Source organism: Argentina anserina, chromosome 5 (genome assembly GCF_933775445.1).
Source record: "Argentina anserina chromosome 5, drPotAnse1.1, whole genome shotgun sequence".
Classification (NCBI taxonomy): domain Eukaryota; kingdom Viridiplantae; phylum Streptophyta; class Magnoliopsida; order Rosales; family Rosaceae; genus Argentina; species Argentina anserina.
Window position 1 is genome coordinate 5,046,997 of NC_065876.1, and position 25,681 is coordinate 5,072,677.

The following is a 25,681-nucleotide window of genomic DNA, read 5'->3' on the forward strand; positions in this document are numbered from 1 at the left end:
GAGTCGTTCGTATTTACACATAGAAGCCTCAAAATTTGTATATAACTTTGGCCATTTCCCTCTCTCTGAACTTGGTCGAGTGGCTGTGACCGGGACTGAGGTACATTTTGACTGATCAGGACGACTGCAATGACGAGTCGTTCGTATTTACACATAGAAGCCTCAAATTTGTATATAACTTTGATTATACTCGTAGTTTAGAGTTTAGACTTTAGAGTGAGGGTGTTCGAGCAAATTCGACCACTGAGTAATAGTTACACTTTAATAGTGAAGCTCATAGTGATCTCAAGTTTTAATTTGTAACAACTAATAATAACGCAAGTAGTCGACCAGACTTTTATCTTTTCACGTAGTTCGTCTTATAAATTAATGAAATCGTGTGTTAAAAATCACTAGTATATTTGCAATAACGAAGATTAAATCGCTGCTTGAAAGTGATATTGAGAGTTGAGTAGCCTAGTTAGCTATACAACATTCTCAATAGATATTGCACGTTCTTTCAATTCCTTGTTGTCTCTTTTAGATGTTGATCTCGTAATGAATACAAATGTAAAATTTAGCAACATCTATGCATATTGTACTAGCTCCAACATATAAATACCAGCAACACATGTATAATTTATTCATTTTGGTTTCACAGATGTATTATTTATTTTTATCAAAGCACAGTCTTAAACTTCTATTCATACCTCATAAAATGATACTTAGACCCCCTATTTTTCCTAAATAGTTTTGACTTAGTCAATGCATATGAAATTACAAAAAAATAATTATTAACTTATCTATTCTAAATTACAAATGTAGATAATTATCATTTTACATTTATTACTAGAAAATCCCAAAACAAGATATCAAATTGCATAAAATGAGTTAATTGATTACCTTATTTTTTGATAAACATCATAAGTCAAAAATTAAATATAGATGATTAACATCAAATTGATTGTAGATGATTTAATTTATAAACTATATAACTATATAAAATTTCTCATAAACTTTGATTTGAGCTAAAGAACAAAACTCATTCATTAAAGGTTAAAATATTTCATATACGTGTGTGTATATATATATATATCAATAAATGAAAAAAAATAGTTTACCAATTTTATTATGAATTTAGAAAATAAGTGGAATAGTGAATTAATTCAAGAAGATAGTTTGTGTGATTATTATACATTTTTCGAGTTTTATATAATAAATGAATTTAAAATATAGTATGAAAGAAATTAATTGATAGTAGAGATAATGAGTATTTTAGAAAAACTATAAAAATATAAATAACATTTTAAGTATATATAAAATTAAAATTAAAATCAACTATGTAAGGAAGTATAAACACATTTTTTGAAATATGAATAGAAATTACGAAAGAGAAAAATGGAAAGCATAGTCCTAATTTAGGTTTGGCCATCCATTAGATCCCCACGAGTCAACACTTAGTCTCCAAATCCAACGGCCCAAAACAACCCATCGGCACCTACATAAACGCCACACTCTTTCCCCTCACTGATAAAAACCCTAAACCCTGGAGCTTTTCCTCCTCTCTAAATTCACCGCCGATTCCAAAACCATTATAAAGAGGGTGAGAAACCTAGGGTTCCGTTCATAAAACCCTAACCTTTACCGCCGCCACCCCCAGTTTCCGATGGCGGTTAATCTGCTGTATGAATCAGCTTCAGGCTACGCACTGTTCCAAGCTCACGGCCTCGACCAGATCGGCCAGAACACCGAGGCCGTTCGGAGCTCCGTTACCGACTTCAACCGGTTCAGCAAGGTGGTCCAGCTCGTCGCTTTCTCCCCATTTGAGCAGGCCCTCGATGCCCTCAACCAGATTAACTCAGTTTCCGAAGGTAAAACAGTAAAGAACAAAGCTTGGTTTGGGTTTTAACTCTATTGACTTTCTTCTTGTTCTCGGTGTGCTTGTATATATTGATTGGTTAATCTGATATATATGTAAAATGTTATCTGTCTGATGTTGTGGTTTGCCTATTTGGGATTCTATGAAGGTTTTGGTTTTAGTGTGCTGCATTTGATTATGTACTTTTTTATATATATTTCGAGTAGTGAGAGATAGTGGGTAGGTAGTAGTGTAGAACCAACCAACTCAGATGACCTTATACTCGGGTCTTAGAGCGCTATATTGACGGAAAGGAAAAACCTACTACTTGTAATATTTAGAAGGCTAGAGCTTTGGGTCCTGATTATAAGCTGTTACGAAGATTATCTGTGGAACATGCCCGAGCTACCTCATGGTGTAAATTCTGCTAGCGTCACGGTTACTATCTAAGTCACTGTTTGGTTCTCTCATTTTTTTTATCTTACTCTAAAACCTGTGATTTGGATTTAACGTAAAATGAGTTAATCTTGTAGATAATATATACTAAAACTGCTAGCTTGGTGTGCATTTTGCAATGGTTAGTGCATTTAAGCTGGGTTTGTTGAGTGTCCAGCCGGAAACAGAGTTTGTACTTATCAATTGTGGTGGATTTGCAGGGATTATGACTGATGAGTTGAGGAACTTTTTGGAGCTTAATCTCCCAAAAGTAAAGGAAGGCAAGAAGCCAAAGTTCAGTTTGGGTGTATATGAACCCAAGCTTGGTTCTCACATATTTGAAGTTACTAAAATCCCTTGCCAAAGTAATGAGTTTGTTCTTGAGTTACTTCGTGGAGTTCGGGCTCATTTTGATAGGTTTATCAAGGACCTTAAGGTATAAATATCTATTATTCTTTCAGTTGTGTTATTCAATTTTATATCTTTGAAGTTGAGACCTTTTTTTTCTTTCTTTTTTCATTCTTGAATGATCTTTTCTTCATTATCTGTTCTGCCTCAGCCCGGTGACTTGGAGAAAGCCCAGCTTGGTCTCAGCCACAGTTACAGCAGGTCTAAGGTCAAGTTTAATGTTAACCGTGTTGACAATATGGTGATTCAAGCAATTTTTCTTCTAGATACCCTTGACAAGGATGTAAATTCTTTCTCAATGAGAGTCAGGTATGCCCTGTCATTCATGCTGAAATCTTCTAACTATTAACCCAATATTTATTTGTCTGGAAGAGCGTCTCAACTGCATTTGAGCTTCTTGTGCTAAAGCTAGAAACTGATGTTACTTCTTATTGGTTTTCGTTTCTGTGCAGAGAATGGTACTCTTGGCATTTTCCTGAGTTGGTAAAGATTGTCAATGACAATTATCTCTATGCTAAACTAGCAAAAACTATAAGAGATAAGTCAACTTTGTGTGACGACCAACTTGAAGAATTAACTGAAATTGTTGGTGATGAAGAGAAGGCAAAAGAGATTATTGAAGCTGCCAAAGCATCCATGGGTAAAACTTAATAGTACACTACTTTTCAATTCATGTTGGCTATCAAATCTGTATCCTTAATTCATTATCATTGTTTCTGGGTTAATTTTTCTACAGGTCAGGATTTGTCTGATGTTGATATTCTCAATGTTCAACAATTCGCTCAAAAAGTGATGGACCTATCTGAGTACAGGAAAAAACTTTATGACTATCTGGTCAGCAAGATGAATGATATTGCACCCAATTTGGCCTCCTTAATCGGGGAAGTAGTTGGAGCTCGTTTAATTTCTCATGCGGGTAGTCTTACAAACTTGGCTAAATGCCCTTCTTCTACCCTTCAGATCCTTGGTGCTGAGAAAGCCCTCTTCAGGTGCTTTCCTTTTTCCTTCCATCCATTTACTTTGTAGATACCACATGAAACTCAACTGAGTATGACAAAAGAAAATACCTTCTTGATTCATTATGAGTTTATAGGTTGATTCTTTTGTACTCACAGGGCCTTGAAAACCAAGGGAAACACACCCAAATATGGACTGATATTCCATTCATCTTTCATCGGACGCGCATCTGCCCGGAACAAGGGCCGAATGGCTCGTTATCTTGCAAACAAGTGTTCTATTGCTTCACGCATTGACTGCTTTGCAGGTATCTCTACTGTGTTCTATTCTACTGCTTTGCACTTGTAATTATCTGGGTTTACTAATTTTTTTCTTATGCATGGCATGCACATATAATTTGCAACTATTGTCGTGCAGATACTAGCACTACTGCTTTCGGGGAGAAACTTCGCGAACAAGTTGAGGAACGTCTTGACTTTTATGACAAGGGTGTTGCACCTCGCAAAAATATTGATGTGATGAAATCTGCAATGGAGAGCACTCAAAGCAAAGGTGAGGAAGCAAGACCAATTTGCTCCCAGTAATTTCTCTTTGACATGAATCCAAACATGCAATTTTATCAGTTTCTGAGATATTTTTAAAATCTGTCAATAACATGTGATGACCTAAAGACATAACAATTTGACTTAAGATAGCATTTTTGGTAGCGTCCCTTCTGTGTTGTAATTTTCCATGTTACTTCTCTTGCAACTTGTACAGATACAGAGATGGAAACTGAAGAAGTGATTATTGAAGCTTCAGAAAAGAAAAGTAAGAAGAAATCAAAAAGTACAGCTACAGATAATGGTGATGCTATGACTGATGAACCAGCTACAAATGGAGATGCAACAGAGGGTAAATCTGAAAAGAAGAAGAAGAAGAAGAAGGACAAGAGGAAATTGGATAATGAAGACGAAGAGATGGTAGATGCAAACAATGCACATGCTGAGGAAGATGGATCAAGCAAGAAGAAGAAGAAGAAGAGTAAACATGGAGAGGCTGATGGAGCCGAGTTGGCAAGTGATGTTAAGAAGAAGAAAAAGAAGAAATCTAAGAGTGAAGACTCTGATTAGATCTGTTGTCGGGAGCTCAAGTCTTGTGGATATTAACCTGGCGTATTCCTCTATCCGGTTTTTATTTCAACTGTTTTGTAGTTGTAGAGACGGCTTTGTTATGTTATCAATCTAGCAATGTCAGAATGTCTCAAGTCGCCTGCTCTTTATGTTAGTTATGAAATTGTGATGAACACCATCAGTATCTTGTGGATTTTGCTTATGGTTATAATATTAGGATCGTATTTATAATGTTTTATAGACAATCGACACAACACATTGTCTTTGTTTAAAGTATGAAGTTGATGCTGTTCTTCCACTCCTTTGGTTTGGGTTAGATTTACCCTTTTTCCTTTTGACATTCTGTTCTTTTTTAATTGGATTGGCATGATTTACAAGGTGAATTTACCGCATCTGGTAAGAAAATAAACCACAATCTGACTCCCCTGTTGTCCTTTTGACCCCTCTAGGCCTCTATAAAATCCATTCATACCTGTAGGGGTAAAGAAGGGAATTCATAAAACCGATCTGGTTTGGTGAAAACGGCTGCCTGCAGCAGTGCAGTTGAGTTTGAAGCATTGAAAGGTCCGGAGTCTAAACTAAGCCTCTATCTCTCACCTTAAAAACAAACTCCCAATCTCTTGTCGATCTCAGAGCCAAAACCGTGATGGCCAACTTGGAAGATGTGCCCTCCGTCGATCTTATGAGCGAGGTCCTTCGTCGTATGAAGTGCTCCTCCAAACCTGACAAGCGCCTCATTCTAGTTGGTTAGTTCTTCCAGTTGTAATTACGTAGTTCACGATTGTAAAGCTTTGATTTTTATGTTTGAATTTGCCAATTTCGGGTTCAAGGCGAACCGCCCAGATCCGTCGATTTGATGCTCTTGTGATTCCAAATTTGATGCTTTTTGGGTTGTGAATGACATGTCTGTATGACCATGCACTCGAGTTTTGTACCGCTGAGCTTGTGAGATAGGATAATTTGAAGCAAGCCAATTTTGTTGTTGTTTATTAATGGGTGTGTATAATTATAGAGAGAGTTTGAAGAATTTATGTTTTCATTGCCCTTGTACACTTGGTAGTTATGAACCCTGAGTTTTGGATGGTTTTTGGTTGGGGAGGTCAATTGTCGATTCATCTCTGTAGCTATTGCTGGTCTCTTATCTAGTCTGTAGTACAATGCTGAGTCATTCTTCTCCTGAGGATGTCATGCTGAGGAATTCCGGCATGCCCACATCCCGTCTGTTGGTGCATTTTATACTAATTGTTGGTATCTGTGTGTTGTTTAAGTTGAGATTTTAAAACTACACCTTCTGCTTACTGAGAGGGAGAAGAGGACGATGTGTGATGCTCTCAAGACCAGATTTTGTTTAGTTTTCATGAATGTTTGTTTCGCAATGTGCTTAGTTTATATAGCATTGAGCTCTGCTTGGGTTTCTCTACTGATTTTGAATGTCTAAGTCACCATGGAAAACCTGATTTTGATTGGAATTGCTCTGCAGGTCCACCTGGTTCAGGAAAAGGTACCCAATCACCTATTATTAAGGATGAATACTGCTTGTGCCATTTGGCTACTGGTGATATGTTGAGAGCCGCTGTTGCTGCTAAGACTCCTCTTGGAATTAAAGCGAAGGAGGCTATGGAGAAGGTGAACTTTTTCTCTTTGTGATTTACTGTAACATATATTTTTTTGCATCTCGCAATAGATTTGCTAATTGAATAGTTTTTCTTTGTTTCAGGGAGAACTTGTTTCTGATGACCTGGTTGTGGGGATCATTGATGATGCATTGAAGAAGCCTTCATGCCAGAAGGGTTTCATTCTTGATGGATTTCCGAGAACTGTGGTCCAAGCACAGAAGGTGCTCATTTATATAATGTGTTTTTCAGAATTAGTACTGCTTAAGTATCTTGTACTCAAAAGTGTACCTATTTATGTACTTGTGCACTGATAGTATATGCTTATATGCGTTATTGCAGCTAGATGAGATGCTCCAAAATCGTGGTGCTAAGGTTGATAAGGTGCTCAACTTTGCAATTGATGACTCAATCTTGGAAGAGAGGATTACAGGTCGCTGGATTCACCCGTCCAGTGGTAGAAGCTATCACACAAAGTTTGCACCACCCAAGGTTCCTGGTGTTGATGATGTAAGAAAGCGACAACCTTTTTGTGTTTTAATTGAAATGGGTTATTCACACATTAAAGACTATCATGCATGAAACATCGACTATTAGAAAACAAAGACAGCATACTATACTCAAGCCTTTTATGTATGACTGTTGTAAGAAATACTGTTAAGCTTCAAATTCCATCAAAAAATCATGGTTTCTTGCTTTCTTGAAGGTAACTGGTGAGCCCCTTATTCAACGTAAGGATGATACTGCTGCCGTTCTCAAGTCAAGGCTGGAAGCATTTCACAAGCAAACTGAACCAGTTGGCCTCTTCGTTCCATTTGATTTACTTTTTTTGTTGAGGAATAAAACTGGATAATATATATCTTGCATGATTTATACTTGTTGCTCTCGTTCTTTCCATGATTCCCAGTGCACCGGATTGAAGTTTATAATCATCTTTCCGGTCATGGAAAATTTACGTAACTCTTCACTTTTCTGTTAGGGTGGAAATGGGTAGTGGGGTTCCTAATGCGTGTGCTTATGTTTCTACTTCTGGTGATGCTATGATGATTTGTTTCTTTTAAAAGCTATTAAAATTTTCCTTTTATGTTAAAACTATAGTGAGTTATCAAAACAATCTGATAACTGAAAGCAATAATCTGGATAAGTCACTTGCTGAGAATTCTGTCTTTGTTCATAAACTTTTCTAGTCTTCAGTTGCATTTTATATTCAGCATCTGTGTATTAGTACTCTTTGGAAGTTGCATTCTTTGCTCTTGCTAGTTGTTCGAGTGTTGGATATGCATCTCAGATTTCTTGTCTGTCATACTGATTCACAATTTGTATGGTTTTCTATGGTGCTGTTAATCAGTATCTCTAATGGGGGTCCATTATATGGAATTGCAGGTCATTGATTATTATTCGAAGAAAGGAGTTGTTGCCAATCTTCCAGCTGAGAAACCTCCTAAGGAGGTCACTGTTGAGGTTCAGAAAGTGCTCTCTTCGTAGAACATGGTCGTCCTGCCATATTGGATGATTTATTTAAAAAGCTTTTGGTCACCTGTATTTTGATATACAATTGAGTCAGCTGATTTAATACTCATGTGCTGAATTTCAAACTGAAAGCACCGGCTGCTGTCAACTCTTAAGAGTTTAATTAGAGAATCCTGTCAAATAATATTTTATTGAACCTTTGATCCTCGAAATTGAAAATTTAGTGCTGGTTGAGTTCTGATAATGATCTTATGATTTACTTTGATGCCATGTATTGAAAGTGAATGCCGTTTAAAATCCACAGATGTAAAGTTTGAAAACTTCTCCTTGTTAATCATAAAGATGCATGTTAATTCACCAAAGGTCTCCTACTAGTTTGAAACCTTCTCCTTTTTATCATAAAGATACATCTTAACATAAGTTCAACAAAATATCTTGCTAAATGGTACAACTACAAGCTAAAATGAATGCAAGTGGACAAACCATACATGTAAGAACTGAGAAGCGCTATAGAGCTATATATATATATATATACTTGTAGGGCGTACCGCGTACCCATTAAACTTCGAACATGCATGCACTTGAGCATGGCCTTTACTCGAGTATCTAGTCCTCAGAAGGCTCATCATTGTAATACACTACCATAATCTCTCAAGGAAATCAAGCTCCCTGTGTAACTCATGATGTTTGTAAACCTCTCGGTGCCAGTTGGGCATATTGCAGTATTAATGGAAGCAAATCTAAGATCCACAGAGAGTCTAATACAACCATCCACAAATAGCATACTTCAGCCCAAACTCAGGTTGCATGTCGACATTTATGTTGTACTCCTTTGCCCACTCTTTCTTTGCATAAACTTTCATCATCCATATCTCAACCTTCATACCACCACCTTCCGGCGATGGAAATGTCTCCACAATGGCTATGGATCCTCTTAGAGTAAGCAAGTGTAAATTGGAGTCCTTGTTCGAGCTTTGGAATGTGGGGGGAGTTGGAGTCCAATGAAACATTTCCTTTTTAAAGTTGAAGGAAATTATATGGCTTTTCGTTACACCACTGCCTCTTGGGCTTCTTCTCAGCAGCCAATGCATATCTCCGTACGCACAAAGATTGTGAAAAATACACAATCCCTCGGGAGGAACAGAATGTATTTCTCTCCCTGAGTTCGTGCCCAATATGAGAATATGCTACTACTTGCCGTGGGTAGTACAATAGTCATCTTCACTAAAAATCGTGGAAACTCGAACAATTTTGTAGGTGTTAGTTATATGATCATATCCCATACCATACCAACTAATGTATACCTTAAATCTTGGACCATATTTTGTAAGTTGTTCGATGTTATCGGTTGGGAGACATAAAACTTGTCGAAAAAGAGGATTGACCAACAAACAATGTCCACACTCGCACTGATTTTTAGACTGAAGCAAAATTTTTAGTGTTATCTTAACTAAAATGCCAAATATTAGTCCAAATATGAACACATATGCGCTCACATAAATTTAAAATCATACTACATGTCAATATGCCTCTGGAGAAATACTTTTTTAGGTCCGCCACTGCACACTCGGAGCTAGACATGCAAAACAAGTTGTAGAAAACAAAATCTATATGGTAACCACAGTAACTACTACTTGTAGTCGAATAAGTAAATGTGAGCCCGCCTTTTGTCAAGGCGGTGCCGCCATCATATCTCAGTGATTGTAGAGTCGCATGAGTGACATGCCTCCCTTCTCCCGCAGGAAGAGTAGTTTGGACAAAGCACATAAGTTGAGGTACTCGATGAACAACATGGCTTTTGTCGACATCAATAAGTGCAAGTGTGTGTTAACTAACAAAAGCGAGGTTGTCAACTGTGTTTAACAAGGTCTTGGACACACATCGGATGCGACGCAGTGATTCTACCGGCAATCTCAAAAGGATGTTCACCAACATATCCATGGGTAGATCCATCAACTGCCTCTTCAATCTCTTGCACATTACCGTCTCCAAATTCATTTCTAAAGGAGAAAAAAAAACGTTTTTTTTTTCTGCTACTGCATGCTCATGATCCTTTTTTATGATAAGTGCCGTCTCCATTTCGCATTTGAATTGGGAAATCCAAATTACGGTATTAAGATAATTTTATACCGTGAAACTGCAATTTGTTTCCAACCCAGTAACAACACAGTCCCTCTCAGCTTTTACACGTTTTCTATCATTTTCTTTCTTTTCCCTCCGGCCAGCCTTCACCCCACCTCGGACGCTGATCCCCCTGAGCGTAGACGGCCGCGGTGACCGCCGCACCACACCTAGAAGAAATGCATGCCTTCAGCCGCAGCAGAGGAAGGCTGGAAACTTGTGAAACACTCGAAGGAAGAAATACCTTCAGTCGGAAATGTCAGGCATATGCATTTATTGTGAAAACATTACCACCCAGGCTGCCATTGATGCATGCAAAACAGTTGCTCTGTCAAAAGAAATTGAAATAGAACGTTCAGTACGTACAGTATCTTTCTTTTAACAAGCGCATTCTTCAACCTGAAAAAAGAAACCATCAACTACTTGTTGGAGATAAGAGATCTCACATCTAAGAAGTGACAAAGAAAATAAAGCTTATAAGTTGGTAGATAATAACCAATTGTACCGAGGCTTTTTGTGATTAAAACCAAATACATGTGAGGTGGCTAAGTTGAGACAATATCGGTACAGTTGGTCTACGAGCCACACTTGTAGTTGTTTAACATGGTATCAGAGCGGGTCTCTCTCCAGTCGCGCCTTCAATCTGTCGTGGGCCCGAGTTGGGTGCCACTTTGTCATGGGCCCAAGATGGGTGTCACTATCATGCCATCGGAGAGTTTCCGATTGGATGGTCGTGTCGTTGGTTACTAGATTTTGGTTTATTTTGTCCCAGTATGTGGGATGTTAATCTGTCACGTACAGACCTAAAAATTAAGTTGCACGTGAGGGGTCGTGTTGGAGAGGAGAGATCCCACATCTAAGAACTGACAAAGAAAATAAAGCTTATAAGTGGGTGGATAATAACCAATTGTACCGAGACCTTTTGTGATTAAAACCCAATACATGTGAGGTGTTGTGATTAAAACCCAATACCTGTGAGGTGACTAAGTTGGAACAATATCAGTACAGTTAATTTATGAACCACACTTGTCGTTATTTAACACTACTATCGTCAATCGAATTGATTAGGTCATTCAATATATATCAAGGGATTTTATACTGAGTCAGAACCATAAATCACTTCCACATAACAAATAACCATATATCTCAGATCCTAGAGAGTAGAAAGGCATCAGAAACCAAATATTTATAATTTTGGAGCAAAAGGCCAACGCATCCCACGTAATATTTACAATCACAGATAGCATTATATTCATACCTGCTGGGCCACATAGCAATATTCAAGGATTCGCAATGGTAAGCTCAGAAGTATACTTTGCATGTTCCTTATGTTTCAAGTGTGTGTATATATGATGCTGCAATCAGCACATTCTTCGTATTTTCACTGCAATTTACATAGTCAATAAACCACTGTTGCGTTTTTGAGATTTAAAATCATGCACGGTATAAAATATAACTCTAAGTTCAACATTGTTGGATAGGCATAATCAATGGTCTAAATATCGTTTTCGGTATTGTATCGGTCGAGAGGTAAAACGATATATCGGGAGATATATCGGTTTTATCGGGGATATATCGGTTTTATCGGATTTGCTTATTTTCAATAAAATTTATAAAATTATACTTCAATATGTACCAAATAAACTAAAAAAACGGTACTACGTAAACTAAATAAAATAAATACTTGATTTAATGACAATTAAAATACACGAACGACATCTAATAATAAAAATAGGTATTTAAGAATGATTATTTAGACTTGAAATTCATCATATATATTTAAAAATTATATAAATTATAAATATATATGAAAAAATGAAAAAAAAAATATAAGTTTTTTTGTAAAAGAGGAAATAAATATTAAAAAATTAAAAAAATTGAAATAATAATAAAAAAATCAAAGTTTGACCGATATTTGACCGTTGACTATCATTTTTGCGTTGATCTATAAATTTTGACCGATATGCTCTTATCATATCGGATTCGAAATATCAACAATATATCGGGAATATATCGCCGATATTTCGATAAGAGGTCATAATTACATTCATAATCACCATGCCGGTTACACAAACAAGATATATGTAGACCTGAAAGCACTTAAAGCAAATGAGAAAAATGCCAATTTGCTTAGCCAGGACACATGCACCGACAAGATTGTAATCAATGAATACCTCAAATAGTACGGGAAATTATCAAATGAAGCATCCATGCTATCGCCTTCAACAATTGCTGCATGAATGCCTTCGTTAAACACAGCACATCGCACAGACATGCCTGATGTTACCACTGCGGTGCATCCATGCTAAATGTGTGTACCCACTGTAGAGGACGGTGCTGTAACAATGATAGAAAATATGGGAAACAAGAGGTTCACTACAAGTAAATGGGGTAAGTGCGAAGAAAGGCGCACAGAAACTGTGATGAACTCGGGTAATGAATTGGTGTATGGTCCTCTGGAGAACCATGCCTATGTATCCTTCATGAGTTATTTCCTTCTCTGTTTCTTTCTGTTATAATCTTAATTGTCTGAACTAATTTGGATCACTTTACTCGCCCACTTGTTAATAACTGTGTGCCTGTAAGAGTTTATTCCCACATGGTTAGTTTCCTTAATTGATTTAATTTGGTTAACATAGATTTTTCAACTACTAGAACTTGTGCCTGAGGGTCGTGCAGAGGTTCCAAGTGGCATCGGAAAGTATCTGCACCTTGGCAGGAGAGCTAGAGATTCTTCAGCTGTGGATGGGGCTTCCATACTGCTTCTCTTAGCATGAAACCAGAACTATCACGATGGAAGTCTGAGAAGGTACAGAAGTTGAGCTTGAAGAACTCGAAGACAACTCGACTCCATACACAGAAACTGAAAAAATCAACAAGGATCTTACTCCAGACTGCAACCCAGATTCTGGCATAGAGGCAGACAAGGTAAATTTTTCTGGGAATGATTTGCTAGGGCCTTTATTGAAGTTGTTTGGCACGAACACCTAGTTATAAACTGAAATTGAGCAAAGGTCTGTTTAGGTATTGGAAGAAATTAAGAAATGAGTACGTGGACGAGGGATTCGCTGCCAGCATCATCATCATGACACCTGTTATGTTCTTGATTGTTGAAATGGAATTTAGACCAACCGCCGCAGAAGCCTAGTACCGGAGTTTGGCAGCATCCTCTGAACCCCACAACCAGTCGTCGAAAGTTCGAAACGGATGATTTAGACTTTGACTTGGGGCCACAAGATACGGCAGTATCGTCTGCCGGGCCGCTTCGACTTTCCTCCTTCACCGGGCCTGGTCTGGCCCCTTGTAAAAAAAATCAGAAAGAAAGATTGAGAAGAAACACAACTACCGACAACGGCAGCTTCCGGGACATTGTTGTTGTTAGGGTGATATGATTCATGAAGAATCTGGCAAAAGGGTTGGTTGATTTGGAGAAGGAGGGAAGAGAATCGAGAGGCGGAGGGTTAGAAGAACAGAATTGACTATTGTAATCGAATTGAGATTTGAGAGTGGGGGAGGGAGAGAGAAGGGGGTTTAGGACTTAAGGGTTTATGCATGATTTTCCCACCAACGACGGGTCTATTCTCCCGATAAATTAACATAATTCATCAGATATCTTACTTAATGGTACAATTACAAGCTAGAAAGCCTAGAATGAAAACAAGTGGACAACTATACATGCATGTGAGAAGCGCTCTAGAGCTATATATCCTTGTAGGGCGTACCCATTCAACTTTCAGGCGAACATGCATGCACTTGAGCATGGTCTTTACTCGAGAGTATCAAGTTCCTCAGGAGGCGCATCAGTGTAATCTACGCTACCATATTCTCTCGAGGAAATCAAGCTCCCTGTGTAACTCATGATGTTTATTAACCTCTCCGTCCTAATTGCACATATCGCAAGATTAGGTATTAAGCTCCCTTTTATAACAACTGCGGTCACCTTTTCATATTAGGAGGAAGTTCAGATTACGGTATTAAACTACAGTTACTAGACTTGGTCCAAGTGAAACTGATTTGTTACCAACTCAATGAGTGGACTCAGTTTGGGCATTACACAATTCCACTTGCCTTGTTAAACAAGGACTCGATCGATGGAAGATCTTGACTTGAAATGACTCAGCACCATTGATTTCAAATTTCAAGGATAGTAAGATATCAAAACGCATACCTAACTGATATTGAAAGATGGTGAAACAAATCTGTGGCTGTGACGAGTATAAACTGAAATCACTTTGGAACTAAATGGGTTTCTCAAGTAAAAACTGAGCTATTCTACTTAATTAATTCATCTTTACCAATCACTTTGGCATTGCATTTTACCCCACATGGGGTGCTTATTATCAAGGCAATTCCACTGTTAATCTGGAGCGTAAGTGCCACACAAGAGAACCAGACTCCAATGAAACTTCTGGGGAAGACGATGATCAGAGACCTACACATCTATTTTGATCTTTGCATCCAGGTGAGTGAACTCTTGGTAATATGCTTTGAAATGCTCATATGAATGCTTCACATCATCAACAGCGCACATTTCTCTTATGCTGTGCATTGACAACTGTGGTGCACCTACGTCAACTGTACGCATCCCCACTCCACTTGCAAGAATGGGACCAATAGTTGAACCACAAGCCATGTCATTACGAACCACAAAATCCTGTGTACAGATATATTTATTCTCAATCATCAAGAAAAAACTGTGGAATGCTTTCAATTATATAATCAGTTATCTACTTCCTTTTAAGACCTTTATCATGTCACATCAGGTGTCTGTAAACTAAAAATGCTAAAAACTTTATATTTTCAACCGGGGTAAGCTGACCTGGACGGGGAGGCTGTGATTTCTTGCTATCTCCCTGAATATTAAGGAAGTTACAGCATTGGTTGCATAACGTTGATTTGCATTGTGTTTGATCACTAGTCCCCCATGCAACTTAGGCTGATGATTGTCCTCATGTTTATCCTGAGAAAGATCCTTATATCAGAGAAAACTGATAGCACGATTAACATAACTATATGAAACAACCTACCATATAATTAGGATGCAAGGCATGAGCCATGTCAGCAGATACAAGAAAGCTTCTCTGTATTGCTTTCTCAAGCAGCTGTTGAAAGAACAGAAAAGAACAGAAAAGAAAAGAAAAAAGGCAGTATGGTGTAAGCAAACAAGCTTTCCAAACATGAGGATAATTATTGAGTGTGTGTATGTTAAAATAAATATAGTAGAGTGTCATGGCACTGGATCAATTACTAGAGTTTTATCTCTATAGTTGTCTATCTCAACAAAAATTGCAGTAACTAGTGATCCTCTACTGCATCAAACCCAATACCATGAAATTAATAGGACATCAAAGAGTCAGTACCTTAGAATCTGTGGTGAATGAATGTGTAATTCGTGAAAGAGTATTCAGCATGGCTGGAGACCCAGCCCCTTGAGCAGAGTCAGATCCAACCTCTTCATGATCAAACAAAGCCACCATTCTTACACCAGTCTCATCCTCAAGGTTGCTTTCAGGAGCTGATGCGTCTATTAATGCCTTTAAGTAAGCAATAAAGTTCAAAATATAAGAATCAGATGCTTCAAACTGAAACCACAAAATAACCAAAACTTGCTGTAATATACACCACTGCTAACCTACAATTATAATCTTGATAGAGAAAGAAATGAAATTGTTCTTACCTTCAGGGAACAAAATGACATGCAGAGATTATCAAGCCTTCCTGAGAAAACAAATTCTTTGGCTGCACCGGCTACCAGACTTGGTTGCGTATCACAGGCTTGCAATTCAAAATCACTTATATGGCCTGGTTCACATCCGAGCTTGTCTGCAAGCAGCTGAAAGAGAACGCAGATAGATAACTTCATCACCAGAACCGCATACCTATATATAACTCTAAAGGAGTTCTAATCTTCTTACTATCCCACCAAAAGAATCAATTGATTCTCCAACATTAAAAAAAAATAAAGAAGTTCAAGATTTTACAGATGACCTGTATCAGAAGAGGGTGATGCTTTGAGTTGACTGAGGTCACCTCATCAGATTTGCCACTTTTCACAACTACTTTATTGACCTCTGCCTGTTAAAAAAAATCATTAGGTGACATAAAGCAACAATAAATTGAAAGGAAAGTTTATTGATATATTCCTCAAATAGAAAATGAGAAAAATTATGGTTTACTGAGCTGTAACCAATTATATACCATCCCCATCAATAACCATATGATAGATACACTGTTTAATAGAGTTAGACTTGATATCTAACACATGGCTTAAGATCATAAACCGTGTCTTATTTCATCTATAGACTTGCATGAAAAATCAAATGCAACATTCCATCTAACCTATATAAGATCTATACAAGGGCCATCTAAGTAAACGTACATAAAAAAAAAGGTAGCCAGTCATATAATTAAGCACAGAAATCATAGCACATATCATGGAAGATACATATGGTTTGTGAACCTGGCACTTAAGATTCTCTACAGTCATTTTTAATGTTTATATAACGTTAGTCGCAGACACAGATTATCAAGTTGGTGGCAGTAACTATCGCAAGTACATAGATGCAACTCAAGTGAGTAATCATACAGGCTTCTCACTGTCTCAACTATTTAACATATGAACCCAAGCAATCAAACACAAACTTTGTGTGTTTCATCAATTGGAATCATGCCATCTGAAACTGATGAGTCCTAAAGATTGAACTATGAGTAAATTAATCAATTAGACATTCTTGACAGGGATGATAGATGCTTTGGAACATTAAATATAAAACAAGACTCTACCTTGACCGCTGTTGCCAAGACAGGAAGAAGGTGACTCTGTGCATTCACCTTAAACGCCTCTCTAACATCCCTGTCAAGAGCGAGCCAATACATGAATAAATAATAAACACATGAATCAGTCCAAGAATACAAACGACTCAACAACCAAACACGTGAATAATAGCTCACACGATTACCTGTCCAAGTGAATTGCAAGAGTAGGAATCCGCATAATAGGCTCCTCAATCCGGACAAGTCTATGCGAGTAAGAAACAGAACCATCTTTCTCCTCTCTTACTATCACCCTTCCTGCTATAGTCAAGTCACGGTCGAACCAGGTATGCCACAAGCCACCTCCGTACGTTTGGACTCCCACTTCCAAGAACCCTCCTTTAGTTACCTGCAGAATCCACCAATACTCCAATACTAAGTTCAAAGCACCCACACAGTCTACATTCACCATCATCATCTCACTTTCGTAACAGCTCAATTCAAATACAAACTACAACACATCACCTTCGAAACCGGCTTCAATTTGAGACAAGGACTATCAGTGTGAGCTCCAATAACATGAAATCCATTTCCAGCAACAAATCTAAAGCAAAAGTTACAAGCTTTAGCATTCTCAACTATTCAATCAGTAATAGGTTACAGTCTAAAACCAATTCAATGAGAACTAGCTTGATACATACTTTTTACCGATAGCGAAAGCCACAATAGTGGAGTAGTTCCTGGTGAAAAAGTACTTTTTACCAGCCTCCAACTTCCAATCCTCTCTCTCCAGAACCTGCTCGTACCCCGCGCTTTGCAGGCGCTTCTTCGCCTCGTCTGAAACACCAGAACCAAACCAGATTCAAGATTCAACGCGCTTCGATTAATCAAATTCCGAGCTCAAATTAATAGCATCGATCAAGTAATTGAGTTGCTCTTACGTGCGATTAAGATATCTTAAAATTGAGAGGGAGAGAGAGAGAGAGTGAGAGTGAGAGTGATGGAGATGGAGATGGAATTTACCGACGGCGTGAAAAGCAGTGGGAGAAGCGTTGAGGAAGTTGATGAGGTCAGAGACGACTGAGCTTCCTTCACAGAAGTTTGATTCCTGCTTTGCCATTTTTGCTCTCTCTCTCTCTCTCTCTCTCTCTCTTCTCAATCTTGTGTGTGTGTGAAACTTTGGAGTGAAGGCTGTGAAGATTTAAAGCTTTAATTGGGCTTTGCAGCTTTGCGTGAGTTTTACGAACTGAATCGGGAATAATCTCTTTTGGGCCGTACGGGCCCGTACCCGGGGTGACCCGTTCATCAAGCCTCCATTGCCAACCAATTGGAACGAACTCCCACCAAAAAAGGGTGATCAAGAAATCATGACTGAAAATATGCACTAAAATGCTATACAAATTGGAAAATGCTAAGACCATATGTTGTTCCCTCTCTCTTTACTACGATATTTTAATGAATTTAGTTAAAACATCGAGTCAGTATTTATCCTAATTATAAGTTGACAGCTGATTAACTTACACCATCGAAGAGATGTACTTATCTATATGAGACACATGTTTGCAAAGCTTCCAACCGTTCAAGGGACTCATCATACTTCCTTTCCTTTCCCACTTCTAAGCATTTTCAAGAGAAATCAATACGAAGTCAAGTAGTTGATTGCACTCAGCAGCAGATACTAGGCACTTAACTAACTAATTCGTGCCACTCTTTATTTTCCCGGGAAAATGAACCCGCAACTGCACCTACACTGACCAAAACGCCCTCCCATTAACCAAACCACTACCATATAACCCATGGGCAAATTAGATATTTAGCCAAGGTTCATTAGTTTCATTTCATGAAATTCGCCTTGCACAGCAAGCTAGAGCTTCACTTTCTCCCAATTCCCCCCCCCCCCCCCTTAATCTTCTCCAAGAATCCAAAACCCCCTCAACATTTTCACAACCCAAAACCCCTAATTCCACACAAGAACCAGAACCGCCATCGATTCACCTCCAAGCTTTTCCTCCAATGGCGAAACCAAGAACCAGCCCCAAGACCACACCACGAAACCCACCACCGCCGCCGCCGTTCCTCTTCCACTACTTACTCACCACCCTCCTCTTCTCCCCCAAAACGCACCGTTTCAGGCTCCCCAAACCCTCCTCCACCTCATCCCCACCGCCACTCCTCCTCCTCCTCCTCACTCTCCTCTTTGTTTTCTTGGTCATCTCGATCCTCAACCTCCTCCCCTGTTCCTACTCTGCAGCCTCCGCTCCCTCCATTTCTCCGAAAGCCTCTTCGGAGCCTATCGAAGGCCGGGCCCTGCTTTCGGCAAGTGTGATGGTGCCGCTGCCGGCGCACGGAGCTTCAGGGGCTAATCTTTCCTCGGCGGAGAGGGAATTCTGGGAGCAGCCCAATGGGGAAGGGCTTAGGCCCTGCTTGGAGTTCAGCCTCGGGTATCGAAAATCGAGTGATGAAATTGTCAAGGAGAGGAGGAGGTTCTTGGTGGTGGTGGCCTCTGGGGGACTCAACCAGCAGAGGAATCAAATCGTGGATGCTGTTGTCATTGCAAGGGTTCTTGAGGCTGCTTTGGTTGTGCCTGTTTTGCAGGTCAATCTGATTTGGGGAGATGACAGGTTTGTGATTCTTTTGCTCTTCAATTTGGTCATTTCTGCGTTTTTCGTATCAAATTAGGATGCGGGTTTTGGAGCATTTTGGAGGTAGTGTTTTGGTTATGGTTAATGCTTGTTTCACAAGAAAGCCATCTTTGTTTTACTCATCTAAGAAGCATAAAGTCACTGGGGTTTTATCCCATTTTATTCTGGATTTGACATTGGTTTGTTCCATTTGGGATTGTTTTGGTTAAGAGTCATGCTTGTTTCACAAGAAAGCCCCCTCATTTATTTTCCTAGCTGAAGGAAGCACAAAGTAAATGGTATTGGCATTAGTATCCTGCTAGCTTTTCCTTTTAGTGTGTTGATTTATTTGCTTTTGCTGGGCTTGCAGTGAGTTTTCAGATATTTTCGATGTGGAACACTTCAAGAGGACTTTACAAGCTGATGTACGAGTTGTGTCGAATCTGCCCTCTACACATTTGATGTCAAGACAGACAATTATGAAGAATATCCCTCACGATGTTACCCCGCAGTGGATACATGCCAGATTCAATAATCAAGTGAGCATTGTTTTCTGATTGATTTATTCCACTGAGATTGAAACTTCATATTCTCCTTTAAATTTTACTTGTGTGGTTATGCAGCTGAATCGAGATGGCCTTCTAGTGCTAAAAGGGTTGGACTCTAAGCTCTCAAAGAATCTCCCCCCTGATCTTCAGAAGCTTCGGTGTAAGGTATAGTTAAAGGTTAATCTCAACGTACAAGTATAGAGCCATATATAAATGCTACTGTTATGTTGATGTGGGTAGCTGTTCCTATTTTGTTTGATTTTTAGGTTGCTTTCCATGCATTGAGATTCGCAGCACCAATTCAAGCACTAGGGAGTCAATTAGCAAAGAGAATGTGGATTGAAGGTCCTTACATTGCTCTCCATCTCCGGCTAGAGAAAGATGTCTGGGTGAGAACTGGATGTCTCACCGGATTAGGCCCTGAATATGATGACATTATCACAAAGGTTCGGGAGTCTCAACCCGAATATCTTACAGGGCGAGTAAACATGAGCTACACACAAAGGCGGCTTGCTGGTCTCTGTCCCCTAAATGCGTTAGAAATAGCGAGGTATCTAGTACTATAGTTGAAATGCAGGCTTGTACTTTCAGTAGCTTCTGCTTGAAGTTACATTCATAAGTTTTGAGTGCTAATGCAGGCTTCTGAAGGGTCTAGGTGCGCCAAGAAGTGCGCGGATATACATTGCAGGAGGTGAGGCATTTGGGGAAAGCAGGGCTCTGCAGCCACTTGTGGCAGAATTCCCAAACTTGGTGACGAAGGAGATGTTGGCGAACGAAGGAGAGCTCTCTCCATTCATGAACAAGCCTTCAGCTCTGGCTGCAGTTGACTACATTGTCTCTCTAAGCAGTGATGTCTTTGTGCCATCCCATGGAGGAAACATGGGCCGGGCGATGCAGGCAAGCACTTGATACTATGCTTATGTCTAGACTAACACAACACTGAATATCAATGAATATTAGGCAAGTACTGTTACTCATCATCTATGCCCTGTGCTTTTGACTTGACAGGGTCACCGTGCTTATGTGGGACACAGAAAGTTCATAAAGCCGAACAAGAGGGCGATGATGCCACTGTTGGAAGATACATCGATTAGTGATGCTGAGTTCGGGAGCATCATGAGGGAGCTGCATAAGTCTCAGGGGAGCCCTGAGCCAAGAGGTTACATGAGAAACCGAGACGTGATTTCACACCCTGTGCCAGAGTGCATGTGTAAACCCAAAACAGGCATTTTCTAGTGCCAATTTTTTCCGTTTCTAAAAAACATTGTATCCGTTGTATCTGATTTTACCATTTATATCACAAGAATTCTCCATTTGATTGGATGTGCATTCAGGGACAAGTATAATTCAACAATTTATAAAGTCTCAAGCTCAATTCTTTGTCAAACCAGTTGTTCTAATATGAGAAGAGAGAAGAGGACGCTCCCGATATGGTGTGCATGAGTGACAGTTGATATATTTTGGAGATCTTAATTATTACTGAAAATAAGAGCATGTAATACATATGCAATTTTGTGCCAATAAGTTGGTATAGACAGATATACACTCGATGTAAACCCTAATTAACACGATACATTGAATTCAAGGAAAGCTTGGAACCACTTGGTAGAAAGTCATGGACTGATGGGGATCCGGTAGTATTGCCTTATTGAAACGGCGAAGAATATAGGGAATTCGATATGCGTCATCTGTTCGCTCAGCTACTGGACTGTTGTCATTGCTTCCCTCAGGAGTTCCTACAAATCAAAAAAATGCAGGAACATATCAGAGGTTCCAGGTTATGTTAGGATAATAATCATAATATATAAGTATACAAATAGATTCACTCAAGTACAAGAAACCAAACCATTGTCAGAAACATTTATATTTGGGTTTCGGTAATTTTTTTCACATACGTACGGCATCAGTTTCTCCAGCAGTCCAGCCCTTTTGGCCAATATCCAAGGTCCTGTGCAATGTAAACAAAAAAAAAATTGCTAAGCATACACGAACAAATATGAAAATACTGATGGAAAATAAAATAGCGAAAGTACTTAAAGATCAGACATTTCATACCAGGCCAAGATTAGTCAAGTAACTATATGATAATAGATTAAGAAAGTTGGACATAATATACACACTTGTATCGTTTATGAATCGATTGTTGCAGAAGATTAATCACCGTCTTAAATTCTATCTGTTATTGATTTGATCGAACATGGTCAATGAGAATATGATTTTGCTGGCATGGGTAAACAGTGCTTAGCGCGCAGTTAGAATTTGTTAGCTGATTCAGTATTCAAATGTATGTTGGTAGTAAATAAGAATGGATAGTTGAGTTTACGGGATCAACCTGAGTGTGCAACCCAGGAAGTTTGTTCATTTAAAACGATTATTTTCTACAGCATGAACTGGGAACGTACAATGATATTCTGGTGTAATATCACGTGAGTTATGAAACTTCATATCCTGAAATCAAAGTTATTTCTAGGATACCAGCTGGAACTACCCTGGAAGTATAATACAAACACTATCTACCTCACTACCTATACATAAATTACATGATCAAAGTAACCATGCACGGAGTAATTAGCTGCTAGCTCGAGTCGCATAATCACTTTGAAGAAAAGTTTTGAACCACTCAGCAGACTGCTTGGGGATGCGCCTGTTATTGTGATCTAGATCGATATAGTATAGCCCATATTTATGCGAAAACCCCATTCCCCATTCAAAATCGTCGAAGAGAGACCAGTAGAAGTATCCTTTCACGTTTACTCCATTCTTAATTGCCTTGTTGAGACGATACAAATGACGAACAAGAAATGAAATTCGTTCCGGGTCCTTTAGTTGATCAGCAAGTGCAAGGTTATCGTTCCTTGTTGTGAAAAGCCCTACATGTTAAGATAGTTCACGATATGAGGTTCGGATATGCATGTATTACAAACATATATGATGATGAAGCATAAGGGGTATACCATTTTCGGAGATGTAGATTTTAGGATTTTGATATTTCTCCATTATATACTCCATCAATTTCTGCAGCCCTTCCGGCCAGTGCCCTTCACTGTCCTGAAATGAAACATCACTCTTTAACAAACCATTAGCTCATAATTAAATTTCTGCGTACGTGCAACATATAGCGTTTCAAAAAAAAAAGAAGAGGTTTTCCTACCTTGCCTAGGAAAGCTCCGTCCTTCATAACTGCGATCATCAAAGCATCACAGAATTTAATCATACTTAGTATTTAATTTGATGAAGGCCATAAGTGTCGAAAGGATGTGAAAATTCCATTTTCTAGCAGTTATTTCCATGAAAATGGTAAGTTCTGGAAAACAATTACCTGTTTCTTCGGCTGATACATCCACAGAATAGCGAAATTCTTCAGATGATGGTGGTGTCATATGTCTAGCATAAGTTGATGTGTAGTAATTAATTCCAACAAAATCTAGAGATCCCTTGATCAAACTTTTCTCTTGTGCAGAAAAGCTAGGTAGTCTTTCCTTCACAAACTCTTTCATACTCTTTGGATAATCTCCATATACAAATGGTTCTATAAACCATCCTAGGTTGAAGTCGAAAAGCCGTTCAGCTGCAACTTTATCTTCCTGTGAATCCGTAAGAGGCACATAGTATTTTGAAGCAAGGACGATTCCAATCTCACCCTTTTGTCGTGCTTGGTATTTTTCTTTGTAGAGCTTGGCCACGGTGGCATGGGCAATAATTTGGTTATGGGCTACAATGTAAGGTTCTGTGCTGGAATTACCACCAAAATTGCATGGACCTGCCGAAACTACACAGTTTTCAGGAGTCCCAAACACACAAACTCCGTCCTTGAGTGAACACTTCCCTGGCGGGGCGATCCCAAATTCATACCCGTAAACTGCAGGAACTGTTGGCTCATTAATTGTGAACCAATTTTTAACCCTATCTCCAAATGTTTTGAAGCAAATTTCACTATAGTCTTTAAAATCATTCCTGAAAGATATAACACAACACAATGAATGAAGCTAGTCTTCTCATGCTCTAAGACCGGATATTGTAGAATGTATTGAGGTAATCTACCTAAAACATTTCATAGGTACAAAGAGAAAGATGTACGTAGAACAAATAGTAGAGAAAGCATTTAAGAACTTACACAAATGAACGGTTCAAGTAACCACCATACTTCTCTTCCAAAGCTTGTGGAAAATCAGAGTGTAAAATCGTCACGAAAGGTTTGATTCCTGCATTATTAGTTAGGACGCAGAAAATTGATCCATTAAGTTTAGCAGCAACTAGTTTATAGTAGTACGTACTCAACTTTTGGCTTGGATTATAATTTGGAATTGATAAGCTTGTATCTTCTAACCATTTCTGATCAAATCGTCGATGAAGCTGTTATAGTGATCAATACCCTCTTGATTAATTCCCCCACTTAAACTTCCTTCTGCATAAAGACCATCAACACTACCACTCTTTATACGGGTTTAAATCAATAGTTTCAGAAGCTTGAGTTTCTTAATGATCAGGTAGAAAATAATAAAACAAATTAGCTATGTTACTTGGTAATATCCTACTCCAGGAGATGGAGAATCGGTAAGCATCTACTTCGAGGTTCTTGATAATCTTAATATCTTCCTGTAAAGTGAAATCTTAGGGTCTGAAAACTTATTCCACTAATTATATGAGAAATGAAAATCTATAGATCGAGGATTTATGGCATTCATATGTGTATGTTAGAGAGGTAGCTACCAGTCACCTTGTATCGTCTATATGAATCAATTGCTGTAGAAAATTTGTCGCTGTTTATAATTGCATCTGTATTTGTATGTAGAAATGTTTAAATTAGGTGATGATCTTAGATTAGTATATAGTTTGCATGTGAAGATTGAGGAACTCAATTAATAATTTGACCTAATTAACCTGGCAGTATATCAACGCGATGATCCCATATACTTGGTCCTCTCCCTCCTTCTCTGGCTGACCCTTCAGTCTACGTACAATTGCACCCGATTCATATATATGTATGTTAACAGTTACGTCTATGTAATTTAATTAGTACTCAGATGCAAAATGTTCTATCTAGCTACGTACTTAATTACCTGTGCGGCAGAGGTAGCAACTCCAAAAGTAAAATCATCTGGGAAGTCTGATCTTGAAACCAATAATTCTTCGAAAATTTCGCAGGATAATTTTAATCCTCCTGGTGTCAAATTTGGTGCGACACCATTTAAACTTAGAATAGTAGCCCGGCCACAGCAGCATGCAATCGATTTCATGATGGCACAAACCGAGACGAGAACATAGAATAAATTAGTTGATGAAGCCATAGAAATCGATAACCAAGCCTCAATCACGAGCAAGGAACGATTTCTCAGAAATACTTGAACCGCTTCAAATAAAGCATTGGCGTATCATAAAGGTTTATTGGCAGTGCATATATGCTTATGACAAAGTAATCAACCATCAACGGATCTGGATTTATAAACAATGACAAGAAAGCACAAATTTTGGAATTCATGTAAGCGGCAAATTGATGACATTAGTTAAAAATGAATTGCTAGGGGCCACAACGTACTGAGCTCATAATCGACTTGAAATTAGTAGCTATTATTCTAGAATAAGATAAAAATTAATCAAATATGAGCTAATTGAGAAGTCTATATATATCCGCATATATATATGCTCTCCATAGGTTGAAAGCGGAAATTCCGCTCTCCCTCTTCCACCGTACAAACATACACCATTTTAAGAGGGCATTAGTTTTAGAACTCGCCTCATGTCTTTAAATCAGCACTGCTCAAATTAAAGCCAGCCAGTTGTTCATGCATAGAACATATATAACGAT

At 38.6% G+C, this 25,681-nt stretch overlaps 6 protein-coding genes across 6 annotated transcripts; 3 read left to right on the forward strand and 3 right to left on the reverse strand.

Moving 5' to 3' along the window:
• The first annotated feature begins 1,525 nt into the window (after positions 1 to 1,525).
• LOC126793807 (nucleolar protein 56-like) lies at positions 1,526 to 4,994 on the forward strand. Its single transcript, XM_050520436.1, has 8 exons — positions 1,526 to 1,850; positions 2,494 to 2,708; positions 2,832 to 2,989; positions 3,133 to 3,320; positions 3,417 to 3,669; positions 3,796 to 3,944; positions 4,055 to 4,189; positions 4,397 to 4,994. Exons 1-8 carry the CDS (start codon positions 1,646 to 1,648, stop codon positions 4,747 to 4,749), a joined length of 1,656 nt encoding a protein of 551 aa, XP_050376393.1. The 5' UTR covers positions 1,526 to 1,645; the 3' UTR covers positions 4,750 to 4,994.
• Positions 4,995 to 5,299: 305 nt separating this feature from the next.
• LOC126793808 (adenylate kinase 4) lies at positions 5,300 to 8,076 on the forward strand. The gene is made up of 6 exons (XM_050520437.1): positions 5,300 to 5,495; positions 6,230 to 6,375; positions 6,467 to 6,586; positions 6,705 to 6,872; positions 7,069 to 7,158; positions 7,746 to 8,076. The coding sequence occupies exons 1-6, from the start codon at positions 5,396 to 5,398 to the stop codon at positions 7,845 to 7,847; spliced, it is 726 nt and encodes a 241-aa protein (XP_050376394.1). The 5' UTR covers positions 5,300 to 5,395; the 3' UTR covers positions 7,848 to 8,076.
• Positions 8,077 to 8,590: 514 nt separating this feature from the next.
• On the reverse strand, positions 8,591 to 9,812 carry LOC126795349 (uncharacterized). Its single transcript, XM_050522199.1, has 3 exons — positions 9,669 to 9,812; positions 9,031 to 9,136; positions 8,591 to 8,925 (listed from the first exon to the last, which is right to left on the reverse strand). The coding sequence occupies exons 1-3, from the start codon at positions 9,810 to 9,812 to the stop codon at positions 8,591 to 8,593; spliced, it is 585 nt and encodes a 194-aa protein (XP_050378156.1).
• Positions 9,813 to 14,106: 4,294 nt separating this feature from the next.
• LOC126793587 (probable aspartyl aminopeptidase) lies at positions 14,107 to 17,860 on the reverse strand. The gene is made up of 11 exons (XM_050520149.1): positions 17,730 to 17,860; positions 17,408 to 17,543; positions 17,232 to 17,310; positions 16,913 to 17,115; positions 16,737 to 16,806; positions 15,942 to 16,028; positions 15,631 to 15,786; positions 15,314 to 15,487; positions 14,981 to 15,055; positions 14,773 to 14,913; positions 14,107 to 14,607 (listed from the first exon to the last, which is right to left on the reverse strand). The coding sequence occupies exons 1-11, from the start codon at positions 17,824 to 17,826 to the stop codon at positions 14,386 to 14,388; spliced, it is 1,440 nt and encodes a 479-aa protein (XP_050376106.1). The 5' UTR covers positions 17,827 to 17,860; the 3' UTR covers positions 14,107 to 14,385.
• Positions 17,861 to 18,704: 844 nt separating this feature from the next.
• LOC126795134 (O-fucosyltransferase 37) lies at positions 18,705 to 21,195 on the forward strand. Its single transcript, XM_050521957.1, has 6 exons — positions 18,705 to 19,327; positions 19,698 to 19,866; positions 19,951 to 20,040; positions 20,142 to 20,425; positions 20,514 to 20,772; positions 20,884 to 21,195. Exons 1-6 carry the CDS (start codon positions 18,720 to 18,722, stop codon positions 21,109 to 21,111), a joined length of 1,638 nt encoding a protein of 545 aa, XP_050377914.1. The 5' UTR covers positions 18,705 to 18,719; the 3' UTR covers positions 21,112 to 21,195.
• Positions 21,196 to 22,443: 1,248 nt separating this feature from the next.
• LOC126795311 (beta-glucosidase 13-like) lies at positions 22,444 to 25,163 on the reverse strand. Its single transcript, XM_050522148.1, has 10 exons — positions 24,936 to 25,163; positions 24,757 to 24,826; positions 24,593 to 24,651; positions 24,396 to 24,471; positions 24,203 to 24,280; positions 23,990 to 24,077; positions 23,195 to 23,829; positions 23,027 to 23,055; positions 22,830 to 22,923; positions 22,444 to 22,745 (listed from the first exon to the last, which is right to left on the reverse strand). Exons 1-10 carry the CDS (start codon positions 25,161 to 25,163, stop codon positions 22,444 to 22,446), a joined length of 1,659 nt encoding a protein of 552 aa, XP_050378105.1.
• Between the last annotated feature and the right edge of the window lie 518 nt (positions 25,164 to 25,681).